General features: G+C 46.6%; 1 protein-coding gene across 8 annotated transcripts in view; it reads right to left on the reverse strand.

Annotated features, from left to right (window-relative positions):
• Nucleotides 1-2,745: 2,745 nt before the first annotated feature.
• Nucleotides 2,746-23,533, reverse strand: part of DNMT3B (DNA (cytosine-5-)-methyltransferase 3 beta) — a 37,701-nt gene continuing 16,913 nt past the window's right edge. For 2 of the 8 annotated variants that reach the window (XM_005879811.2, XM_005879812.2), the window contains exons 5-23: nt 22,799-22,924; nt 21,901-22,110; nt 20,560-20,718; nt 18,091-18,198; nt 16,829-16,973; nt 16,230-16,289; nt 15,027-15,152; nt 14,862-14,906; nt 14,297-14,376; nt 13,879-13,991; nt 13,253-13,436; nt 12,623-12,707; nt 11,087-11,232; nt 10,788-10,878; nt 10,355-10,503; nt 9,205-9,290; nt 6,411-6,480; nt 5,534-5,652; nt 2,746-4,283 (exon numbers count right to left, since the gene is read on the reverse strand). In XM_005879811.2, coding sequence (XP_005879873.1) covers nt 4,142-4,283; nt 5,534-5,652; nt 6,411-6,480; nt 9,205-9,290; nt 10,355-10,503; nt 10,788-10,878; nt 11,087-11,232; nt 12,623-12,707; nt 13,253-13,436; nt 13,879-13,991; nt 14,297-14,376; nt 14,862-14,906; nt 15,027-15,152; nt 16,230-16,289; nt 16,829-16,973; nt 18,091-18,198; nt 20,560-20,718; nt 21,901-22,110; nt 22,799-22,924 — 2,244 coding nt within the window. In that variant the 3' untranslated portion in view covers nt 2,746-4,141. Of the gene's footprint in view, nt 4,284-5,533; nt 5,653-6,410; nt 6,481-9,204; nt 9,291-10,354; nt 10,504-10,787; nt 10,879-11,086; nt 11,233-12,622; nt 12,708-13,252; nt 13,437-13,878; nt 13,992-14,296; nt 14,377-14,861; nt 14,907-15,026; nt 15,153-16,229; nt 16,290-16,828; nt 16,974-18,090; nt 18,199-20,559; nt 20,719-21,900; nt 22,111-22,798; nt 22,925-23,533 lie in introns of those variants that run through there. The other 6 variants (XM_005879814.2, XM_014550683.1, XM_005879815.2 and 3 more) reach the window with 6 other exon arrangements.

Raw genomic sequence — 23,533 nt, forward strand, 5'->3', positions numbered from 1 at the left:
GAGAAAACTCATAAAGAACTGCCCCCATAGGACAGGCCTCCCCTAGTCTGCCCCACAAGCAGGCTAGGATCAAGGGCCCCTCACCTGGAAGGCTCGTCCATCTCCTCTCTTGGAGTTTCGAGGCCGGGGCTGTTTATTTTGCTTCATCCTGTCCTGGCATTTGGTGCAGCACTGTACACAAGATGGCTTAACAGGGCAGCTAAGGTCCCTGGGGTCTCAGCACCTCAGAGAGGAGTGCCAACCAGCTCACTAATTGCCAATTGTCTCACCATAGCGACTCACTGTTTGTAGCCCAGCAGCATCTAAAAACATAATTTGGTTTCTCATTCTTCACTCCAAATCTGGGCCATATCACTTAGGAGCTCAATCTGAAGGCACACAACTACAATCATGGAGGTGGCTAGGATTATAATCTATCTTACATATGAAGTAACAGAGGCGCAGAGATACCAAGTCAAGTAATGCTCAACTGATACACTACACGGGCATCCCCCATTTACACACCTTTCTCCCTTAAATCTTTGTAGACTCCTTTTCCCTGACTAGGCTAGAGGTAGTGATATTACCGAAAGGGGACCTAGCCCTTAGAGGGTCTGCCTAGGGCTGGCCGGTGGTGTAGGTTTCTTGAATTCATGCAGGAAATATTTCACAACAAAAGTGTGATTTAAAAAAAAAAAAAATACTGATGCCGTAACCAGCTTGGCTCAGTGGATAGAGCGTCGGCCTGCAGACTGAAAGGTCCCAGGTTCAATTCCGGTCAAGGGCATGTACCTTGGTTGTGGGCACATCCCCAGTGGGGAGTGTGCAGAAGGCAGCTGGTCGATGTTTCTCTCTCTTCGATGTTTCTAACTCTCTATCCCTCTCCCTTCCTCCCTGTAAAAAATCAATAAAATATATTTTAAAAAATAAAAAAAAATACTGATTTCGGAGAGGAAGCGAGAGGGAGATAGAAACATCAATGATGAGAATCATTGATCGGCTGTCGTCCATCGAGCCTGCAACCTGGGAATGTGCCCTTGACTGGAATAGAACCCGGGTGGGACCCTTCAGTCCATAGGCCATGCTCTACCCACTGAGCCAAACCAGGTAGAGCAAGTCTAGTTGATTTTGAGGGTACACTTATTAAAGGTGGGGACGGTGAAACAAGGAAGGCTTAGCATAGAACAGGACAGCCTAAGCTGGGCTGCTTTGGTTCCCTAAAAGGTATAGAGAAGAAATGAGCTGAGGTGGGGCTGCTTTAGCTCACTGGGAAGTCAGAGGAAAGGGGGCTTTGGAGACAGGTTTAGGGGGTTAGCCGCTGCCCATTACTCCCCTGGGTACGCCGAGAGCACAGGCTCACCCTGGGAGCTTCATTTTGAGGGTTTTTATTTTATTTTATTATTTTTTTTTAAAATATATTTTATTGATTTTTTTACAGAGAGGAAGGGAGAGGGATAGAGAGTTAGAAACATCGATGAGAGAGAAACATCAATCAGCTGCCTCCTGCACACCCCCTACTGGGGATGTTGCCCACAACCAAGGTACATGCCCTTGACCGGAATCGAACCTGGGACCTTTCAGTCCGCAGGCCGATGCTCTATCCACTGAGCCAAACCGGTTAGCGCCATTTTGAGGGTTTTTAAAGGCTGGGAGTTTTGGGGAGGTATTAGGGGAGCTTAGATTCTATGCTAAGCTCTTTCATATTCCCAATAGAATATTCATGTTTTATGCTGATATGCCAAAATGAGATTTATTCCCTTAACTTCATCTGTCCTTGGCTGTGGTTGGCACAAATGGCAGGTTGTTATTACTGTGATTTAAACTACTTATCGATTTGGGAGAAGTGTGTAGACCATTTACTTTTACATTTTTAAAAATTTATTTTTAGAGGGAGAAATATCCATCTTTTCCTCAACTTATCCATTCATTGGTTGATTCTTGTATGTGTCCTCACCAGGGATTGAACCCACAACCTGAGCATATCAGTACAATACTCTGACCAACAAAGCTATCCGGCCAGGGCTTAAACCATTGTGTTCTTGGTTTAAGGAAGATAGGATTTACTAGATGGATGCAAAATGTCTGGTCATGTAACTGTTTCCCTATCCCACTTGCCAAGGAATTTTCCCAGCTTCTTCCTATCCTACCTCAGTGAGACACCAAGACTATGGCACACTCTGGGCTTGGGACACCTGGCTAAGTGGTCCCAGGACAGAACTACTGAAGGGAGTTGCCATGTTAAACTCAGAAGAGCAACAGGCACATTCCCCTCCCAAAAAGCTAAAGCCATAGGCAGCTATGTTAGAATATGGGGCCACTCCCAACCAGTCCTTTCCCCGGGGCCAAGTCCCCTCCCTGAATGTGGCTGAACTGCAGCTCGACTTGGGAACAGTGGAAAGGGGTGCTAGAGGCATAAAGAACTGGGAGACAACAAGCCTTTAAGATTCCAGTCACTTATTTTTGAAGCCACGATTTAGAAACCCATTTACTAGCCCAGTGTGATCCCTGACCCAATGGCATGGAATTTTCAGTCTCCACTACTCATTCAATGAATCGAAAACTAAAGGTGGGGCCCAGAAATCTCTTGAATAAGCCTGTCAGGGTCTCCATCGGAGTTTGGAGACCAGAGCCCTAGTCCTTGCCTGCATTCACTGTGCTTTGGATGACTGACCTACTTCAACAGCCCACCTTTGCACTTGAGCCAGGCTCTCCTCCCATCCCCACCCATCTGGCCTGCAAAAGAACACAAAGGACACCAGACAGTTATAGAGAAATACTGATTTTAATCCAACATAAGGTAAACAACAGGCGTCCTTTATCTTTCAGCCCCCAAAATAACAAAAAATTGTTGAAACAAGGCACAATTTACCCCCATTCTTGTTATGTGACTCCTGTCACACAAAAAATTTCTATGAAAATGGTAAAACAAAAATAGAAGTCTGAGTTTTAAAAAATGTATTAAAAAAAACGCCCACAAAACCTGTCAATAATATTCCTTATTCTACAAAATAGCACCAGTAAGAAGAGTAAAAGGTGTTAAAAACCATTACAACAGCATTTCTGAAATGCAGCTTGTCCACCTCATGTTATCCCTACAAAAGAATTATCATGGAATAAAAAAGGACTTTAAAAATCTCTGGAAGGAGGGTCACGCTTTTATTACAGTGTTCCCCCTGCAATCTCTTAGATGCGAGGAATGTGCTTCTGCCCCTGGCTATCACTGCTTCTGTGTTTCGAGAAAGACTGAGGAGTTAGGGTCATACTTCTAATCTGGGGGACCTGTATCTGTGATGAAGGGAGGGTGCATCTGTGTGTGTGGGGGGGGGGGCGGGGGGGAGTCCTTACCTAAGCGTCCTCTTTCACTCCTCACATGGGGAAGAGATAGTGAGTGGCCATACCTACCTACATAATATATGTCAGCTTATGACCCAGCCCACCCCTTCCTTCCTGAGCTGCCTGGAGGGTTCTATTGCAGTCACTGGGAGGGATTTAGCTAAGGGTGACCCTTCCTCCCCTTGGGTCTAGGGGTAAAATAGCCCTGAAACTATCACCAGTGTGGACAATACTCTCAATGGGCCCCAACAGTGCATCCCAGCCCTTTATACTGAGGTGAGGGGAACATGCTGGGTAAAATTCAAGAATGGCAGACATCATTTCCAAATCTGCCCTAGAAAAAAAGCATCCCGGTCCCTTAAAATGTCCCTCAGCTACATGTCTACCACTGGACACACCTGGAAACAAGTTGCTGCAGACGCTTAAAAAATAAAGTATTGCAGTAACTGTCTCGGTTCACTTTTCAGCCTTAACCTGAGTATGCGAGAGCAGTCATGTCAGCACTGTGGTTTTGGTACATTAGCTATTGTTTCTGAGCGGTAAACCCAGGAGGGAGGGGAAAAAAAGCAATCTTTACTAACTACTTCAAGTTTCAAAGTTTTACAAGATAATATGAGCACCGTGTTTGGCCGTTCTAAGAGGCCAAGTTGAATTGTGCGCAAGGAGGTGGCACCTGGGCACCCCCTGCCAGGAGGGTGTCGGGTGGCTGTGGCCCAAGATCCATGGTGTGACCCCACACAGCTGAGCTAAGGAAGGACAGAGCCTGGGATGTACCTCCTGGGTCCCAGCTCTGCCCCGCACACCCCAGTGCCCCAGAGTGGCTGGGGGACTATTCACAGGCAAAGTAGTCCTTCAAGGGGGCGAAGAGGTGTCGGATGACAGGCACACTCCAGGACCTCCCGAGCAGCTTCTGGCGGGCACCACGGCCCATGTTGGACACATCCGTGTAGTGTACAGGAAAGCCGAAGATCCTGGGGGCACCAGAGTAGAAAGACAGGAGTCACAACCGCCACCTGCAGCTACTTAGTACCCACGGGAGATCCTCACCGTGGCCAAGACGGCACCAGGCGCCACTCTTTCTGCCCTGTGTCCGGGCCCACTCTATGAGCCCTCTTTTTTTATTTTAGGAAGACACTATTTTATTATTTTTACTTTTCATTTTTATTGGAATTTAAAATTTATAGAAAAGAATATACTTATGTTCCCTTTACTCATTTGCACATGACCCCTCTCTTGACCCCCAGAGGTCAGGTGCAGGGTTCTTCAGAACACAAATGTTGCACCTACATATATTTTATTCATTTATGGCATACCTAACTTTTTCTCAATTTTTTCAATATTTCTAGACCACATGATTCATCTGTGATGTTTTTTAAATTGTTGCAAATCTCTGAAAATGTTCTGGTATTTATTGAAAATAATCTGCATATAAATGGACCCACGTAGTTCAAACTTGTGTTGTTCAGGGATCAACTGTACAGAATAATCCACAGGACCAGTTTGTTTCTACTAATGAGAACTTTTGTACTAAGAAAACTACTGTTTAGTAAAGAATAAAAGTGGTTGTAGAACTGAAATATGAGGAATGAAAATACTGCATATCAAATCCTTCAAGACAGTCCAAATGTAGAGAGGAATATCCATAGCCCTTCTTACATTTTTAACAAAAATATTCTAACAAAAATAAGATAATAAACAAGAAAAACAAAAGGAATGAGAAAAACAAATTGAAACCAGAATAGAAAAACTGAAACTTAAAAGTTGGTTCTTTGAATCAAAATAGGTAAGCTACCAAACTTAGCCAAACAAATAGAGATGAGTGGCTAAGTGGGAATCAGCTATAGAAGAGCAACTTGGCAGAAGGAATCTTCTGAGAAAGAGCAATGGCATGTTGGTGGGGTTTTCTTTAGCTGGTTGCTTACATCCTAGTCCCAGCATGTTGAGGCAGGCAGACGCCAGGGCAGCACAGCCAACACACAGACTGTGCTGTCTAATGACCTCATGTCAGATTCCTCCTCACCACCACCCTTCCGCCATGTATGGCGGGAAATAAGGACTAACTCTGAAAAGGTATTACTCCCAGCCCCACTAACATAGATCAGTGGGTCCATGTAGAATGAAGGCAGGCAAGCAAGCCTAATTTGTGTTGCTGGCCTTGACCACTTTTCTTCCCCTTCCTCTCTGCCTGCATCATTCCCTTTCCACATGCAGCCTCGCTCACCTTTCTAGCTCAGTGCACCACAAAACATCTTCTTTGCCATTCATGACAACAGGGAAAAGTTGGTTTTTCCCCTGTCTGATCGAGTTCGACTTGGTGGTTATTGTCTGTACTTTCTTTAACTGGAGAACAAAATGACATCATGCAGTGAGCACGGAATGAAGGGTTCTGGGGATGAGTCAAGACTCAGAAGCACCTAGGGAAGATGGGGGGTGGCGGCAGGTAGGGGAGAGAAGGTGGCAGTGCTGGGCTCGCAGAGAGAATAAGAAAAGGAGAGTTGGAAGGACAAGAACATTTTGTGCTTCCCACAAGCGCCAAGAAGTTAATGCACAGAAAGGACCAGGCTCAGAGAGAACAAGAGATAAAAATGTGACCATGAATGAGATCACATGGGTGCCAAGAGAACACAAGAGCTATGGATCAAGCAACATTAAGCGAAATGTAACAATCCACCCAAGATTATAGGGAATGGTCAACCAAACCAGGATTTTAGCTTGATGTAAACATTAAGAATTAAGTTTATGGACATCTTAATGTAATTATCTAGGACTTGCCAGCAGATAATTTATCCTTTTGGCAAAGTATTAATTACTCACTTCTTGGGAGGACCAGCTGAAATTATGTGTGTGTCTCTATGGCATGTGCATTCAAAATTAGAAAGTCTAGTTGCCTTTTCTCATATAGTGATTATTGTTTACTAAGAACCACTCCTACTCTGTACTTAACAGGCAGGACAGAACAATCATGTGGGGAAAGAGGCCCAGCACCAAGGAGTTACATGTGAGGGGAGAGGGGCAGGAACACACTGGGTACCAAGATCAAGTCCCGCTTGACTGTCACCAAGTGCATTTTCCGCAGACTGTTTGTGTGCACATCTTACCTTTGCTGTCCTATTGAACTCCAAGCAGTCCTGCAGCTCGAGTTTATCATTCTTTGATGCTATCACGGGCCTGGGAACAGCCAAAACCCATTACTTTCTACCATCTGTCAATGGGCCTTAGCTAGGCACCTCCCAAGGTGGGAGTGAGGGCCTAAGCCTGCAAAATGTGCTCTGGCAATGAACTGCGACAAGTAAATAAATACATGGTGATAAAGATCCTGGCATAAGCACCAAGCTGTGTGCCAAAGCCAGGGACAGACTAGCCCCTTCAAGGGGCAAGATCAATGTCGAGGAATAAATGATCCTCTACCTCAAATTTTAAGATCAGTCAAATTAGGCTCCCATTGAGTAGAGCAGGAATGGGGACGCACACTGGAAAGAGTCAGGAGACCCTGTCCGATCCCAGCCCGATTACTAACCGAGTGATGATCTGAGCAGTTACACCGGACCTAGTGTCTCAGGAGCTTGGATTAGATCTTTGTGGGTCTGCCTGCTACAAAGAGCATTGCAAAGCCATGATTCGGTGGCTCGCTGCTAGGGATGCAGCCACAGGAGGTTCTAAGGACTAAAAGTGGATGCAGGTAGAAGGACAGGAGGTGGTTCAAAAAACACTGATTATCCTCGTACCTTGCACCAAAGAAACCTGCAAATGCAGAGAAAGGCAAACGGCTGCCCAGAGGGGGTAGAGCTTTAGAACCAAAGTGGTTGAGCAGTTCAAGAGCAGAAACCATCAAGAACTCTGTATCCACACTTGATCAATACCTTGGCAGCTCCCATGTAAGGAACCTCAAGGTCACAAACAAAACAGACATAAGAATGGAAACAGTGCCCACAAGAGAGGCCACTGAATCACACAAAACATTCCGTTAGATTCATCAATCTTCCTTGACCTTACCTTCCACATTTCCAGTGCCACTCTATTGCCATCCCCAGTTTTTCTTATAATCCAAGGGAGCTGAGGGACTTGGGGAAAAGGACAGAGCACATCCCTACCTATGTTGATTCTAAGGTTTTTCTCACCTCCAGGCTGGATTTGGGTCTGTGACCCCTGGTTTGTGCTTGAGTCATCATTCTAGAACCCTGTAGTGCCGGCTATAGTGCTACAGCTTGATTCTTATCACAGCTCAGACAGAAAACTTTGCGGCATCTTTGCTGACTCTGATTATCATCTTTTATTGCGGCACATCCAGTGCCTCAGCAAATCCTGAAAGTCCAACACTCATGTTATCTTGAATCTAATTCCTCCTGCTAAATTTCACAGAACTGGAGGGAATTACAACGCCCCAAGGTGCAGTGTGTGTATGAGTGGCACTTCCTGGAGCATCAATAATTAGTCAGACTCCTCTAAAGGACCATGACCATCTTAAGTTTCTCTTCATTTCTGCCCTCATCCCACTATCATCTATTTTACCAGAAACTACCATGAATCTAGGACACAAGTTGTCAGCTTAAAACTTCTTAGAATACCCAAAGTCAATCTAAGTGGACCCATGGGCCTCACATAATTTGGCCCATACTAATGAGTTCTCTGTCCTCCTCTCACCAAATAAGGAACACTGTTCTCTGACCTGGTCTGTGAATGACCTGCAACCCCCACTCCGCCCTTACTCTCTTCCTTTTGCCTAGAATGTTCTCTCAAATAACTATGGCTCCATTCCTACTTCAGGTCCTTGCTGGAATGAGAAGCCTTCCCATCAACTCTTCCAATGCCCTGCCCCCTCCAGCCATGACCCTGAAATCATTTACTGTCTTCTCTACCCACCCGCCACTAGCACGTGAACACTGAAGACTTACATCTGATGTGTTCACCAGTAAACTGGCAGCATGTACAACAGTGACTGCTACAGAAGCAGAGTTCAGTGAATGAGCCCACTTCACTCCAAATTCAGATGGCACTGCGCCATCTGATTGGGTGACAACCCAAATAAAATTGCAAGATGCCTGGCCATTATGGCTTAGTGGTTGAGCATTGGCCCATGTACCAGGTTGGGCACATGCCTGGGTTTTGGGCTCCATCCCCAGTGGGGAGTATGCAGCAGTATTTCTCTCTCATGTTTTCTCTCTAAAATCAATAAAAGTATATTTTTTAATTCTTTAAAAATGCCAAGATGTCCAAGAAGAAATCCTCCAAGCGACACCAGTAACTTCTTGCCTCTGTCTACATTTTGCTAAAAATGCCAGAGTTATTTATGCTTCCAACACTTCCTTCTAAAAGAGAATCTTTTTAAGCTTAACGTATCTGCAAGTCCGGGATGTCAAATTACCATCACGTTTTGTATCTTAATTAGAACACCACACAGCCCTGAAACCTCATATAGAATATAACTAAAGCTCAGTAAAGTGAATGGACTAATGAAAAGCTGGGGAAAGTTCTTGGCTAAGAAAATCCAAGGATGACAGGGTGTCATCTCAGCTCTGCCACCTGCTTGGTCATATCAGGGAGAAGGGCATGTCTAACCCTCTCCTGCATTTCCCAGTGGGACAGGCAACTAGGAGGAGAGGTGGGGTATAAAGCATGAGCATCTCCAGTGGGAGAAGACGCCCATCTGCTCCAGCACACGCACTGTAAGAGCCAGGCCCCTGGGCAGAGCAGGAAACAAGTTGGAGCAGACTGAGGAATCTTGGCCTGAGATTTCCAGGTAGTAGTACATCTTAGCAGATGTCAATCTGTAACACCAGAGATTGGTCTGAAGCCCAGGGTGGCTCTGTCTCACGTGAGTTAACCAGTCGGAGCTCACACCATTAGATGCATTTCACTTGGCTGTTATCTGTCCCACTCAGAGCCCTGTGTTACCTGTTCATCCCGGGCAGGTTGCCCCAGAAGTATCGGGCCCTGTGAGCAGCAGACACTTTGATGGCATCAATCATCACTGGATTACACTGTAGGGAGACAGGAGAACAACTAGCTGCTAGGAGCCCACAGCAGGATCCAGGTAGCAACCAGAGTGGGGCAGGTGACAGGGCTGCTCCTTGGCTATCGAGGACACATGATTCCTGCCAGCTAAGGGACAGACCAATTCTCAGCAAGAATCTGGCTGGAGGCATAGCTAGTGCCCCCATATTAACGGTGGGAAAAGAGACCAGGTCAGACCTGCAAGTTCTGAGAAGGTATGGGCTGGGGCGCACCAGATTATTATGGAACGCACAGGTGACAAAGAACAGCTCAAAACAAAAATCTGGCAAATCAAGGCCCTGGTGTGGGAATGCAGTGTTAGCAACATATGCCCCCTGACACCCATCTGTTAGCATGAGAGAACTAACTAGCCAGTTCTATAATCATTCTCACAGAACTTAAGCTATAAAGCTTTAGGGAAAATTAAATGGCGTTATAAGTGTATAAAAAGTATTTACTACAATGCTTAATGCATATTAAGGATTGGATAATGAACCTATCTGTGTGCCCTAAAGAAGCAATTCTCAGAATAAGGATGAAAAAGCTCTCTAGAGCAGGGGTCCTCAAACTATGGCCCGTGGGCCACATGCGGCCTGCTGAAAACATTTATCCGGCCCGCCAGGTGTTTTTGCCGCCGCTGCCTGTTGCTGAATTTGTTCATAGTATTTTTTTAAACTATAGTCTGGCCCTCCAACGGTCTGAGGGACAGTGAACTGGCCCCCTGTTTAAAAAGTTTGAGGACCCCTGCTCTAGAGTAATACCCAGAGTCAAATCTCATGAGATCTCAACAAGTGATGGTTTGTTTCATCATCCGACTTCAACAGGTTCGGGATAAACTTAGAGATCAATTGTTTTTCCCTCCAAAATATTTGAACCAAAGGAGATTGAACAAAAGAGAATCATTCAACTCGACTCCATGATTCTGGGATCTACCAGGTCTTCAGTCAAAATCCCCAAAATAATTCACAACATAGAAATCCCCCACCCTCATTGCCAGCAGGGCCTTCCCCGCTCAGGTAGTCTTGACGATCAGGACCCTAGGTCCCCTCACCTCCAAGAACCGACAGATGTCCCTCTTGTCGCCAACCTTCATGGCTACCACGTTCTCAAACATCCAGAAGAAGGGCCGGTCGTCACCTTCCTTGGGCCGTGCGTAATTCAGCAGGTGGTAGAACTCGAAGAAAAGTCGGCCTGTGCCCTCTGCGCCCACAAAAGAAGATGGCTGGCTGGGGTCAAAACCACCCCTCCACATTGCAACCAATGGGTTCCCAGGGGTCACCTAACTGAGGCTGGTGCCCTACATTCCCTTTATCGGCAGTGCAATATTTGTAAGTATCTTGGGGGACTGAGGCTTCGCAATGTGGCATGGACAGAGCTGACAGGTAACGCTGTCAAGAAGCAAAGAGCTCCTTCTCAGGGCACTCCTGGACCAATACTCAGTTGACATAGGGTCTTCTGGGGCTACGAAACGAAGGGATACTCACCATATAGGCCTTTCCTGGCGGGGTTCACATTTGAGAGATCATTGCATGGGCTCCCACCAATTACCAAGTCAAAGGGACCCCATTCTTCAACCTGAGGAAGAAAAACAGTCTCACAGGAGAATAGGAGTAAGGATGGAGGGACAGACAGCCTGGGTTCCAGGTAACCTGTCAAGATAGCTTGCCTGCTATGACCACAGGTTACCTTTTCCCACACCCCTGGGCATGGCTGTGAGGTTGTGTGGGGCTCAGGGCGAGGAAGAGGGTGTTACAAAGCCCCCAAGGGTGCAGGCTGTCCTCACATTTTTTTTTGTGATGTTCCTGACGTCATTCACATATTTAATATTGCCTTCGTGCTTAACAGTTCCAACGGCGATGGACTCTTCACACACTTCAGAGGCGACATACTTCTCTACTTTGATCCCCAATTCTTTGAGGACCAAGTACCCTGTGTGGGATTGGGGAGACAAAATACACTCAGGGTCACCTTGCCTCCAGTGATTCTACGTCATATCCAAGAACTCACATCAGACCACAAATACATGGTAGCCCTCATGTGAAACCCTGCAGATGGCACAAACTACAGAGCTCAAACACCAGGGTCTGCAGACTATAGTTTTGTGAAGAAAATAGGTATGTATCAACTGGTACAGCCCACTGGTAGGACCTATTAAAACTGACATGTCTAGCCCTGGCTGGTTTGGCTCAGTGGATGGGTATAGGCCTGCAGACTAAAGGGTCCGGGGTTCAATTCTGGTCAAGGACATGTACCTCGTTTCCAGGCTCGATCCATGGCCCAGATTGGGGTGGCGGGAGGCACCAATGGATGTGTCTCTCTCACATGTCTCTCTCTCTCCCTCTTTTCACCCTCCCCATCCCTTCCACTCTATTAAAAAAAAAATCAATGAAAAATATCCTTAGGTGAGGATTAAGACAACGAAACCACACACACACACACAAAAACTGACAGGTTTACAGCAACTGCCCCAGAATAGTCAAGCACAGACACACGGACAGGGATCTTCACCAAAACCATGTTTAGAAAATAACCTCAAAGTCAGGGGACAATGGCCAAGGCTCCATTTTCCACTGTGGGTCACCTGTGCCAGCATAAACAGGTGTGGAAGATGCAACAGGGTGGGGGAAACAAGCAGCTAGCCATGACCTGAGTGTCATTAAAAACTGCCAGCTTTAGGCAGGTGGACACTGGTAGACACACATAAGTACAAATGATGCTAAATGCATAGCACCTCATCCCCACTGCTTCCTGCTCTGGTAAAATGGAGATATTCCTACATTCCAGGGCAATTCTGAGTATTAAATGTGTTAAATTAGGAAAAGCTCCCAAGGGCGACATGCTTGTTGGTTATGCTTATTCTACACATGTGGAAACTGGAGGAATGGGAGAAAAAATGGATATTAATAGGAGAAGTTGTCTATTAATCTCCAATATATCCATGCTTATGGAATAAAAATAATTTCCCAAGATAGCTGCATATAATACAAATAAAATGCAAGAGCTAAAATATGGTGCTCGCTTCGGCAGCACATATACTAAAATTGGAACGATACAGAGAAGATTAGCATGGCCCTTACACAAGGATGACATGCAAATTCATGAAGCATTCCATATTTAAAAAAAAAAAAAAGAGCTGAAATATATGTCTTAAAAGGAACAAGAGGACCAAAGCGGGTAAAATACATGGTGGAGAGGATTTGAGGAGAGAAACAAGAAGCCATTGGTTTTCTCAAAACAGACAGACAATCCCAGGATTCTTACTTGGCACTGATGAGACACCTGGACAAGGTAAGCATCCCAAGGTGAATTCCAAACTCACCTGTGGCAATTCCATCAAACAGGGACAAGACTCGAATGGGCCGCCTTCGGGCTGCAGGAATCGCAGGGTATAACTTGGGGGCTTCCTGCCAGGTTAAAGAAGGTCATGGAGGTCAAGGTACAGGGGAAAAGGAGCAACCTCTGGGCGAGGGGCGAGCTGACCTTCCTCTGAGGGACTCAAACTCTGTGTTCTGCCCTTTCTTAGCAGGGATGCCCTTAAGAGCTTTGGCACAGACTGGCTCTTCTACCCTTAAGACCTGGAACACAGATGCACACACACAAAAGGACATGACACCCTAAACAGGAAGACCTGGGACTGCCTCACAGACCTGGTAGAATGGAGCCCAGGAAAATCCACTCCTCCTACAATTAAAGGCTAAGTCACGGGCTTCTCTTTCCTTAGAAAAACCACGAAAGGCCACGAAGGAGGAGAGAAAAGACCACTGGGGAAGCCTGAGGACTGTACAAAGGACATGTCAATTATCCCCGTCTCTGAAGGATGAGCTACTCAGCCAGTCATTTGTATAATGGACCTTTTTATGAAATCTTGCCAACAGACTTGGCGAGCATTGCAGTCCCCGGACTCTCTGGGGTAGGTGGTGGGTGCTAGGAGAAGGAGCCTGTGGCTTACGTATTCGAGACCAGGGTCGCTGGTGAAAAAGGACTGCAGGCGAACATTCCAGTCCTTCCGGCGCTGCAGGACCCCGTGACAGCGCTGAGGGAGGCACATGTAGCAGCTCCAGGGCTCCTGCAGCTTGGCATCTGCAGCTGTGCCCGTGCCCACCAGCAAATCCAGGCACTCCACACAAAAGCACCTGTCCCGGGAGTGGAGAGAAGACATCAGGCCTGTCTCCTACATCCATAGCCCTGCTTCCTAGATGGTAATGCACTACCTAAAAACCGGGTGCTTCCCCCCGTGGGCAGAACGGCCCTACAGTGTGACGTGGGACACACTAACCTTTTTCCTAGGATATCAGTACCCTCAGTGCACAGGCTCGGGACAGCAAAGATCTCTACCCCCGAAAGTGGCTAATCTCCCGGGAGGCTTCCACAACTCATGCCCCACCCTCAGACATTTCTGTCTTAAACAGATGAGAACTACAACCCCTGCAGAGTAGTAACTCTGGGCCCCTGTCCTCAGGTCCACTTGATTCCCAGTCCTGGGCCTGAGGTCTTTGGGCTGTAGGAATCACAGGTATGACCTTGGGAGCCTGGGGCCCTGCTGGGTCTCACCCACAGGGCTGGTCTGAAGCTCACCGGCAGCAGCTCGTGTTGCTGCACAAAAGCAGCTCGCGCCCCTCACAGCACACGGTGCAGTAGGACTGATAGCCATCATCGTCGTACATGTAGAACAGCTCGAGGAACCGGTCCTGGTGCCCAGAGAGAAACGCTCATGACAACGGAGACCAGGGAGCCCCGGGCCCGCTTGCTCGAAGGACAGGTCACTGGTGGCTTGGTTTGTTATAGGAACAACTGGCTGGGGTGTGCGTGCCACTGCAGATGGCTTCCTCTGTGGCAGCACCTGCCCTCAGAAGGGAGGATGGGGTGATGGCAGCCAGGGAGGGCTTCACTAGAACCTTCCCAAGTAACCTGTAGGTACTTTTTTCGGGGGAATGACAGGGAAGTTGTGGAGGAGGGAAGGGGCAATAAAGTCCAGGGAGGGGTTAGGACTTACCCGACACGTCTGGCAGAGTCCCCCCTCAAAGAGAGGGTGGAAGGACACGGGGTTTTTCCTACCACAGGACAAACAGCTGTCTGTAAGAAAGCATGCGCGCAGCTTGTGGCAGCTCAGGACCAGTAACAGCTGCTAAAGCCTCGGGTCTACGGTTCTTGAGCACTTATTCCATGCTAGCAATAAACAAGGTCTCGTCATGCTTACTCCTTCCAACAACTCTCCCAGGCTAACAGACCCACTCCAGACGTGGGACACACCCCGAGCAAGGGCACCTTCCGCACAGGGACAAGCTGCAAAGGCCTGGCACAAAAATCTCTGAGACTCTTTAAAGACTGGGACTGTGGACAACTCGTGGTGACACCAATTTGCTCACTGTCACGTCATGAAAGGACTTAGCAATGACTATACACACAGCCATAATCAATTTCAGACCCCAGGTGGCTAACTCTTGGGCCACCCTGACTTTCCTTCATTATCAGCAGGCAGGACAGGATAGATAGGCAGTAAAGGCCTGGAACTACCCAGGACGGGAAGTGAGGACTTTGAGGGAGAGCATTACCATTACCTTCCAGACTACTCTTGTTGTTGGCAACATCCAAAGCCATTTGCTCTGTTGAGAAAAGAAGGTGTGACATGGGGTCAGGGAGCCTCTTATTGATCAATTAACCCCTGCTGAGCGGTCCTCACAATGTGCCCTCCGGTAATGGGTGTTCACGATCCCCTAAATCACCTCGAGTCTGGTCCTCCTCTCCTCGGTCTTTGCCATTGTTATAGTTTGTCTTGAGGCGCTTCGGTTGCGGGCAGTAGTCCGTGGAGGTGGACGAGTCATCGACTGTGCGTCTGCGCTTCTTGTTCTCTGTGAAAAGGAAGGACATAGCAGCCGGGGCTGGTAGGAGGTGCAGGGAGAGCCATGAGCCTGGGTGACAGATGCTGTTGGGCCATGACAGGGTCCACACTGGGTCCACCATATGGGACATAAGTCAAAATCCCTCACATATCTAACATGTTTATAGGGTTTTAAAGAGCTTTAGACCCAGCACAAAGACCATTAGGCAAAGGCTAACCCACAGCTGAAACCCTGAAACATTTGTCTCCAATGCCCAACACAGTGGCTGACAGTCACTTGAAGCTACTGAGCACTTAAAATGTAACTCGTCTGACTGAGGAACTGCATTTTTGCATTTAATTATAATGTAAATTTTAAGATTGCTCCAATTAAGTAGTTCATTTGGAACTTGGTCAAGTGAAAATTTGGAACTTATACATTTGTGAAAATATAGATCAAGTATTTCTAACAAAAATATCGCATCCAAATTGAGATGTTGTAAAACACATAAAAATATGAGATTTTGAAAACAGTACTAAAAGGAAATGTGAAATAACTTAATTTTTATACTGACTGTTAGAAATGCTTAAATGTTGGATATACTGGACTAAATTAAACGCATAATTAATACTAACTGTGCCTTTGTTTCTTTTACTCTTTTCAGTGTGGCTATTAGAACATTTTTAAAGTAGATGATGTGGCAATTTTTTACATTTCTTTAAATTTCACTTATATATTCTAGCTCCAATATGTATATATACAGTGTAATCTATAAGGAACATGGTTAAGTTTGACTCTGTTCCTAGGAAAGAAAATTATGCAGTCATTAAAAATCATAAGGACTCTTTAGTGACATCTGACAGTGCTCATATGATTAATATCAAGAAACAAAGGGTAAGCAGGAATCCAACTAGTGTAGAGAAAAAGTTGGAAGGATGTGCACACCCAACAAGGTTAACCTGGATGGAGGACTTGTGAAGGTTGAGAGTGAAGTGGGGGATGAGAGTTCAGGTTGAGATTTCTTTTCCAGTGATCACTGTATAGGCAAAGAAATTGAAAGGCAGTGCAGAGAAAATAGTGCATAGTCAAAGGATGGGAAGGGAATACCGTATTTCCTTGATTCTAATTTCATACTGCCTGCACGACGCACCTTCGACTTATTAACCACTTTTAATGGGGGAGACAAAACAAAACAGAAAACACTATGTTAAATGTATGAATTAGTAGACAAATCCTGGATTTCAGGCATCCTGGGTTTCCAGAAAGTGACAATGGGAAACTATACATATCTTATAATGGAGGAATTATGCTATCGGTCAAAATGTTAGGCTAGGTTATGCCTCTTTTGGAGGTGGCTCATGGTTTTGAGGTTCTGGAGGTTTTTTAAAATACTTTCCAAGTTTTCACCAATGAGCAGAGTTTAATTTTTCCTTTTAAAAGTAAAGGTGCTAGTGAAGATTCCATCTTGATCTCCTGCTGACTCAAGTTTACAGAACAGATTCAGTCGCAGACCAGCGAAGCCGGAAAAGGCTGGGCTGCTTGTTTTCCCATAGCCCTGGGCTTCACAGGGTGAGAGAGCAGGTCTCCAAGACTGACTGGTTGCTGCAAAGCTGGGGTGGGGCAAGGGGCAGGAGGGGTGGCTGCATCTCCCAAGGGTGCTCCCACTAGCAATGGCAGTCAGGGCTGCCCCAGGGACCCATTCCCACCTGTTTGCTTGTTGTTGGGTTTGAGGCCCTCGATCCCGGTGGGCTTGAAGCCCCCATGGGCCCACTCCAACATGGGCTTCAGCTGGTCCTCCAATGAGTCTCCGGGGCTGCTGGGGAAGGTCTTGCCAGCCCGCACCCTGGCTTTCTGGCGAGATAAAGGCGAGTCTGTGATGAACAGCAGGGGTGGGTGCTCGCCAGGTGGCACCCAGGGACTCCCCCAGCTGGGGCCTCCATTCCCCTTCACACTGGGCCTTTCATAACCAGGCAGCTGTCCTGGGCATGGTATGTGACAGGGAGGGGCCTGTGCAGGGGACAGGCGGGAGGCCATCCAGGCACCAAATATGACCTCTTCTCTGCGGAGAACTTGAGTGGTCAGCTCCCTCTCGGAGAGCAGAGGATCAGAATTAGCACTGCTACTTTTAGATAAAGAAGTATCATCAACTCTGAGAAAGCTCCAGATTTCTTGGTTTATTTTCCTAATGAAGATGGCGAAGTGTCAAGTTTTAAGTCTTATTTAAGAAGCACTAGGAGGATTCCTAACTCAGCAGAGGCTGGTTCATAAATGCTGGGCAAAGGCCACTGATCTGTTCAGTTCTAAGTCCAGGGAAAGGGAAAGATAGATAGAGCTTGATGGATCCCACAGACAAGGGGAAAAGGCAGCTGTCCTCAGAGGCTGCCCTGTGTTGGCCTTGAGCAACACCATTTAAAGGAAGGAGGTTTTGCCCAGCTGGCGGGCTCAGTGGTTGAGCGTCGACCTGTCAACCAGGAGGCCAGGGTTCGATTCCCGGACAGGGCACATGCTGGGTTGCGGGCTTGATCCTCGTGAGGGGCATGCAGGAGGCAGCCAATCAATGATTCTCTCTCATGATGTTTCTATCTCTCTCCCCCTCCCCTTCATTTCTGACATCAATTAAAAATTTTTAAATAAAGGAAGGTTTTGATAGCTCTGGAAAAGCATTATTCACTGTTGTAAACACTGTCCCCCACTTTCTAGTGCTTCTCCTTCTTAATTCCGTCAGCAATACTGAGAGCCACCAGGGAGAAGCTGAAGTAGTTAGTACTGAGTCAAAGGGAAGGCTCAAATCCCTTCCTTCCTTCAAGTCTGGCCCTTGGGCCAACAAGTTTGCATTCACCTCCTGCCTGGTGGCCCTGTCCCTTCTAAGCCATCCTTGGTTACACTATGGCCTGAGCTAGCTTTCTGTATGTCTCTTGTCTTAATCCTGCTCTGGGGGCCAGGTCCTAACCACCCACCACCGTGTTACCTCCAGAGCGTGGTACATGGCCTTCCTATAAGAGACCAGCTTATTGAAGGTCGCCAGATTAAAGTGCTGGCTGAATAGCCCCAAGGCCACCAGCTTATCTGCAGAGACCTAAAAGAGAAAGACATCATCAACATCCACCGACCCTGCATCTGGGGTGACCTGTCTCTCACAGGGTTGTTCCAGGGAATCAAGTTCAGATTCAAAAAAAGGGGAAAGAATAAAAAATAGAAATGATATATACACAACTGATGCACCCTGTAGCCAGAAGCATGGATCGACACTCCCAGTGTGAGAAAGTTTCTGCTCCAAGTGGATACAATTAGAGGCACCCTGTGTTTGTACATATTTTAAGGGCAAATGACACACATGGTCCCTGCTGTGGGCCCCTTGCAGGTCAGTCTTGAAATTCTCTGTGGATGCTCCAACATTGGGGTTTTGCACACGTTCTTCCCTCTCCTTTGTAAATGTGACAAATAGCTATGATTACCACTTAGCCTTTTATTAATTTATTAATTGAACTTAGTATATGTTTAGAGAACAATGTTTGGCACAGTGTAAGTTTTTTTTATTTTTATTTTTTTATTTTTGCTATTTGTTGATATCTTCCTTCCACTGGGGCTAAAGATCCATAAAATCTCATGCCCCAAGTTCCAAGGCCATGCAGGAACCAATCAGGAAGTAATAAAACTGGGTGTTTGGGGTGCTGATCAGACTCAAAGACACACATGATGACTCATTCTCCACGGAACGTGCTCGCACTCACATATACCTCTAGCCCAAGGTCCTATGAGGTGGGGGTTCCTGTTACCAGGCAACTCTACATCCATATCTAGGCTAGAAAAAACTGGGGCTCAACAAGGTTGTCCACTGAATGCAGATGCTGTTCCCAACGCCAAGATGCTCCAATGTAGCATGAGGGCTTAGCACCACACCCCACATGGTAATCCCTTCCTTAATGCTAACAGCCCCACACGTTATCTTATTAGCATCAGACTCAGTCTTGCAAAGTGCATTTTATGTCTCACCAAGCCAAAGCAATCACAAACAATTCGTGCTTCTTCATTTCACAGAATTCATTGCCCACATTCCCTGCATTTAGAGCAGTGGTTCTCAATCTTCCTAATGCCGCGACCCTCTAATACAGTTCCTCATGTTGTGGTGACCCCCCAACCATAAAGTTATTTTCGTTGCTACGTCATAACTGTAAGTTTGCTACTGTTATGAGTCATAATGTAAATATCTGATATGCAGGATGTATTTTCATTGTTACAAATTGAACATAATTAAAGCATAGTGATTAATCACAAAAACAATATGTAATTATATATGTGTTTTCTGATGGTCTTAAGGCGACCTCTGTGAAAGGGTCGTTCGATCCCCAAAGAGGTCGCGACCCACAGGTTGAGAACCGCTGATTTAGAATGCTCCAAGGAGAGCTTATCCTGCTCCCTCTGCTGGCCAACGAGGACATCAGCATGCAGGGAGACTTGCCCTGTGGGAACTTCAATGGCGCAAAGGAAGCCCAATTCATAGGAAACCAGAACCTCAACTTGAGGCCAAATCCCACAAATGTACTAGAGGGTCCTTCATTCCCACATCTGCCTCCATCTAATTTGTTCTGTATCCTCACCTAATCTCTGGGCATAGTGAAGGTTAAAGGAACATTTCAAAAAGACACCACTCCAGGAAAACTATTGTCTGCAACATTCTACTCAAATCCTGGAGATTTCAGCCCTAGCTGGGTGCTCAGTGGTTAGAGCATCAGCCCCTGGGCTCATGTGGGAGGCACCAATCGATGTCTCTCTCTCACACCAATGTTTCTCTCCATCTTTCGTCCTCCCTCCCACTCTTTCTAAAATCAATGGACTAAATATCCTCAGGTGAGGATTAACAAAATAAAAAAAAAACACCCGGAGATTTCAGAATGTGCCTTCAAACTAGATATAAGGATCACAACAGCCTAATTTATTTGTCTCTAACACCACTGTTATGGGGCAGACTTTCAAGAAAGATGAACTTAAAATGACTAACACCAACAATTGAGAAACCCTGAAATAACCAACTCTGCAAAGTTTTTTGTATCACCAGGCAACTCTCGACCAACTCTAGGCTACTTAGAGGTGCCTATCTGCCACCTCTGCAGGGCTAAATTAGGTTCACCCTTCCTGTTTCTGCCCCAGGGAGGGGGGGGGACACATCAGAGACCAAGTGGCCATGGACCCAGAGGACTTCCATCCATTTGTCTCCTAGGGTAGACTGAGCTCTGGCCCACAAGACCCTGTGTGTGTCTCTTTAAGCCATTTTACAAGGAAGATTTGTTATTCCTGCTGGATACAGAGTCAAACATAGCCTCACCCATCTGGAAATAGCAAGGCACAGGCCCTTATCTCAAAAGGCAACTGCAAAAGGAAAGGACAGAAACGCTGTGGGTCTGCAGGCCCATGACAGTCTGCCCTTCCCTGGACTCACCTCAGAGAACTTGCCATCGCCAAACCACTGGACCCACCGCATGCCGGCCATGGCCAGGCGCTTGGAGGTGACCTTCCAAGACACTACCATGGCAGGCCACCAGGAGAAGCCCTTGATCTTTCCCCACACGAGGTCCCCTATTCCAAACTCCTTCCCATCCTGCAAGATAAACCACATGAAGGAATCCTAATGAGACGGACTACCTGGGCCAAGCAAAACTCCTGCAGCCCCACTGACCCCAGTGGCAACTGCCTGAGGGTGCCACCCAGTGCTTCCCTGGAGTGCCTGCCAGACCTCAGGACATGATCTACCCACCTCCAACACTTCATGGTAGAAAAAGTACGAGTGAGAACGGCTTAAAATAAGGGGCAGTGGGCCCTTTCCAGGTAGCTCAGTTGGTTAGAGCATTGTCCTGGTTAAATTTCCAGCCAGGGCACGTACAAGAAACAACCAATGAATACATAAGCAAGTGGAAGAAATCAATGTTTCTCAAAAAAAAAAAAAATTTTTTTTTAAATCAATCTTTTTCCGTCTCTCTCAATCTAAAATTTAAAATAATCTTTAAAAAATAAAATTAAAATAAATTTAAAAATATAGGGGCAATGGATGGGCAGGATTGGTTGTTTGATAGGAATGTGGGGTTTATTATATTAGATCTGTAACATTTAACAGCATTTAAGCATGAAAGATGTCGACTGAAAACTAACAGGAAATACATCAGAATAAAATAATGACAATCAGCTGAATATTCCACCACAGGCCATGAGATGGGGTAACACAAAGCCATTAAAATGCCAAAAAAAAAATAATAATAATTTTGGTCATTTACACATAGCTTGCCATAAAATGTGAGGTGCCCATAAGAATAATAAAGTTATTAGAATATATGGTGCAATCTACTCTGAAGTAATGTATGGTGAAAAAAGGATTTCTACACAATATATGTACATAGATATGCACTAACTACTAGTATACAGCAGTGCTTGAGTGAAAACAAGCCCAGTTTGTTGATTATAGACAGGAAAGACAACTCATTTTCCTAAAATGTGAAAAAAGCCAATCAACAATTGCATGTATACTATACTATGATCAACAGAATCATGCACTATGTATACAAAGTATATATATATTTCTAGGTGTAAATATATAATATTCAGAAAATCAGGAATCATGTGCTTGAGATATCTGGGAGATAAGTAGGGTAAAGGGTCATGTCACATGTGGGAAACGTACTTGAATGAATTCAAATATTATGCCAAAAGTGACCCAAAATTGTAGTAATAGTCCCCCCCCAGTAAGAGTATGCTTTTCTCTCCTAAATTCACCCCTTCCTGGTGGTACCTGATACTCGGTGCCGTCTGTGTCTCTGCCCTCTGTGTACATCTGTGGGGAGTCCAAGTTCTCCTGTTGACTGTCCTGAGCCAGGCGGGTGTAAGGGGTACTGCTGCTCTGGGGCACCACACTGTCATCGGTGAGGTCGATGGTGGGGTAGGGGCTCTCCGGGGACGGCCATGGTGTGCCTGCCAATGATGCTGTGCGCCGCCTCAGGGACTGTGGACAGAAGGACACATAGCTTGGGCCACAGCAAACCAGGTGGATGGCCAGAGATAAGCGGCACCCCGACTGCCTCCCAGGCAAGCAGAGAAAGTGAGGACAAAGACGTCAGTTAAAGAGTACAGAGACCAATCAGAATGGTTTTCCGTGACCAAGTATCCCGTAAGTGGTGGGAGAGAGCAAAGCCACTCCCATCAAAACAGACAGTTGAGGACAGAGGCATAGAATGAGTGATGCTCACATAGAGGCACACAGAGCCACGCTCAGAGAGGACCACTGGCTTCCTCAGTGCTTACACTGCGTGCCCAAACTTGCAACAGGAGTGGAGAGTTGCTGTAAGCCCTACGGGTGTTCTCAAGACAGTCAGTGAAGATAACCAGGGAGACAAGAGAGTTTTGGAAGTCAGTGGCTTATAGCTCGTTTCCAAGGAGGGGCAAGATCCCAGTCATCAGGTAATTCTTGCATTCCCACCACAGTTCCATCCAGGATCAGGCCAGAGAGGTAGGTCACCAGGCTGAAGAGAAGCTTACCCAGCACCCAGGAGAGAAAGGAAAGGCAAGACCCTGAAAAGCAGAGGAGTGTGAAGAACAGAAGCCGGTTAGGGTTGTACACTGGCTACTTTCATGGTGCAGTGAGATCTCCCATTTAGAGGTGGGGGCAGGGGTCTGAGCATCCGGGAACCAACCCTGGTAGTTGAGAACTCCACTGGGGACTCGTCCATGTGATTGCGGCCCTGCCGGCCTCGGGTGGAACGGAGGGAGAGCCTGTGCCTCTCCCGGCCAGAGGCACTGATGTTATTTCGGGTTCGGACCTAGAAGCAAGAGAGGATAAGCACGAGGCCTTTGGTGACTGCAGGCATGTGGTGTCGCGCAGGGGGCCCAGAGGACTGGGCTGAAGAGGTAGTTTCAGGTCAACAGAAGTGCATGAGGGATGTAAGTGGGGGTAGGGAAGACTCTAGACTGCCAACTTCCCACCCAGACACTCCCCAGCTCATGCGATAAGGGGTTAGGATAGCCAGCAGGGCTGACAGACACTCCACAGCAGACCCCACTGCCTGTCACAGCTGAAACTGGCACCTGTAAATTGGATTGAAAAATAAAATCCAAGTTTACTCGCAATGAAATATGTTTTTCCCCAAAAAGCATCAGAACAGTTATTGCATTCTTCAGGAAGGTACTGGATCCTCAAGATGGATGGAAAGCCTTGGGCTTCTTTCTCAAAGCGGCATGAACTTGGGGGTTGCAGACCTGTGTTGGAATCCTACAGAAGCGTTAATATTGAACCATTGGTAAGTTACCAGAATCTTCTCTCGTCCGCAAAAAGGGGGATGATACACACAATATCCTAGAGCAGAGTGTGATTACAAATTGCACCTGCAATGGTTAGCAAGTGTTAGCCGGCTCGCTAACATACTGGGTTG

Source organism: Myotis brandtii, unplaced genomic scaffold (assembly GCF_000412655.1).
Source record: "Myotis brandtii unplaced genomic scaffold, ASM41265v1 scaffold61, whole genome shotgun sequence".
Taxonomy (NCBI): Eukaryota; Metazoa; Chordata; class Mammalia; order Chiroptera; family Vespertilionidae; genus Myotis; species Myotis brandtii.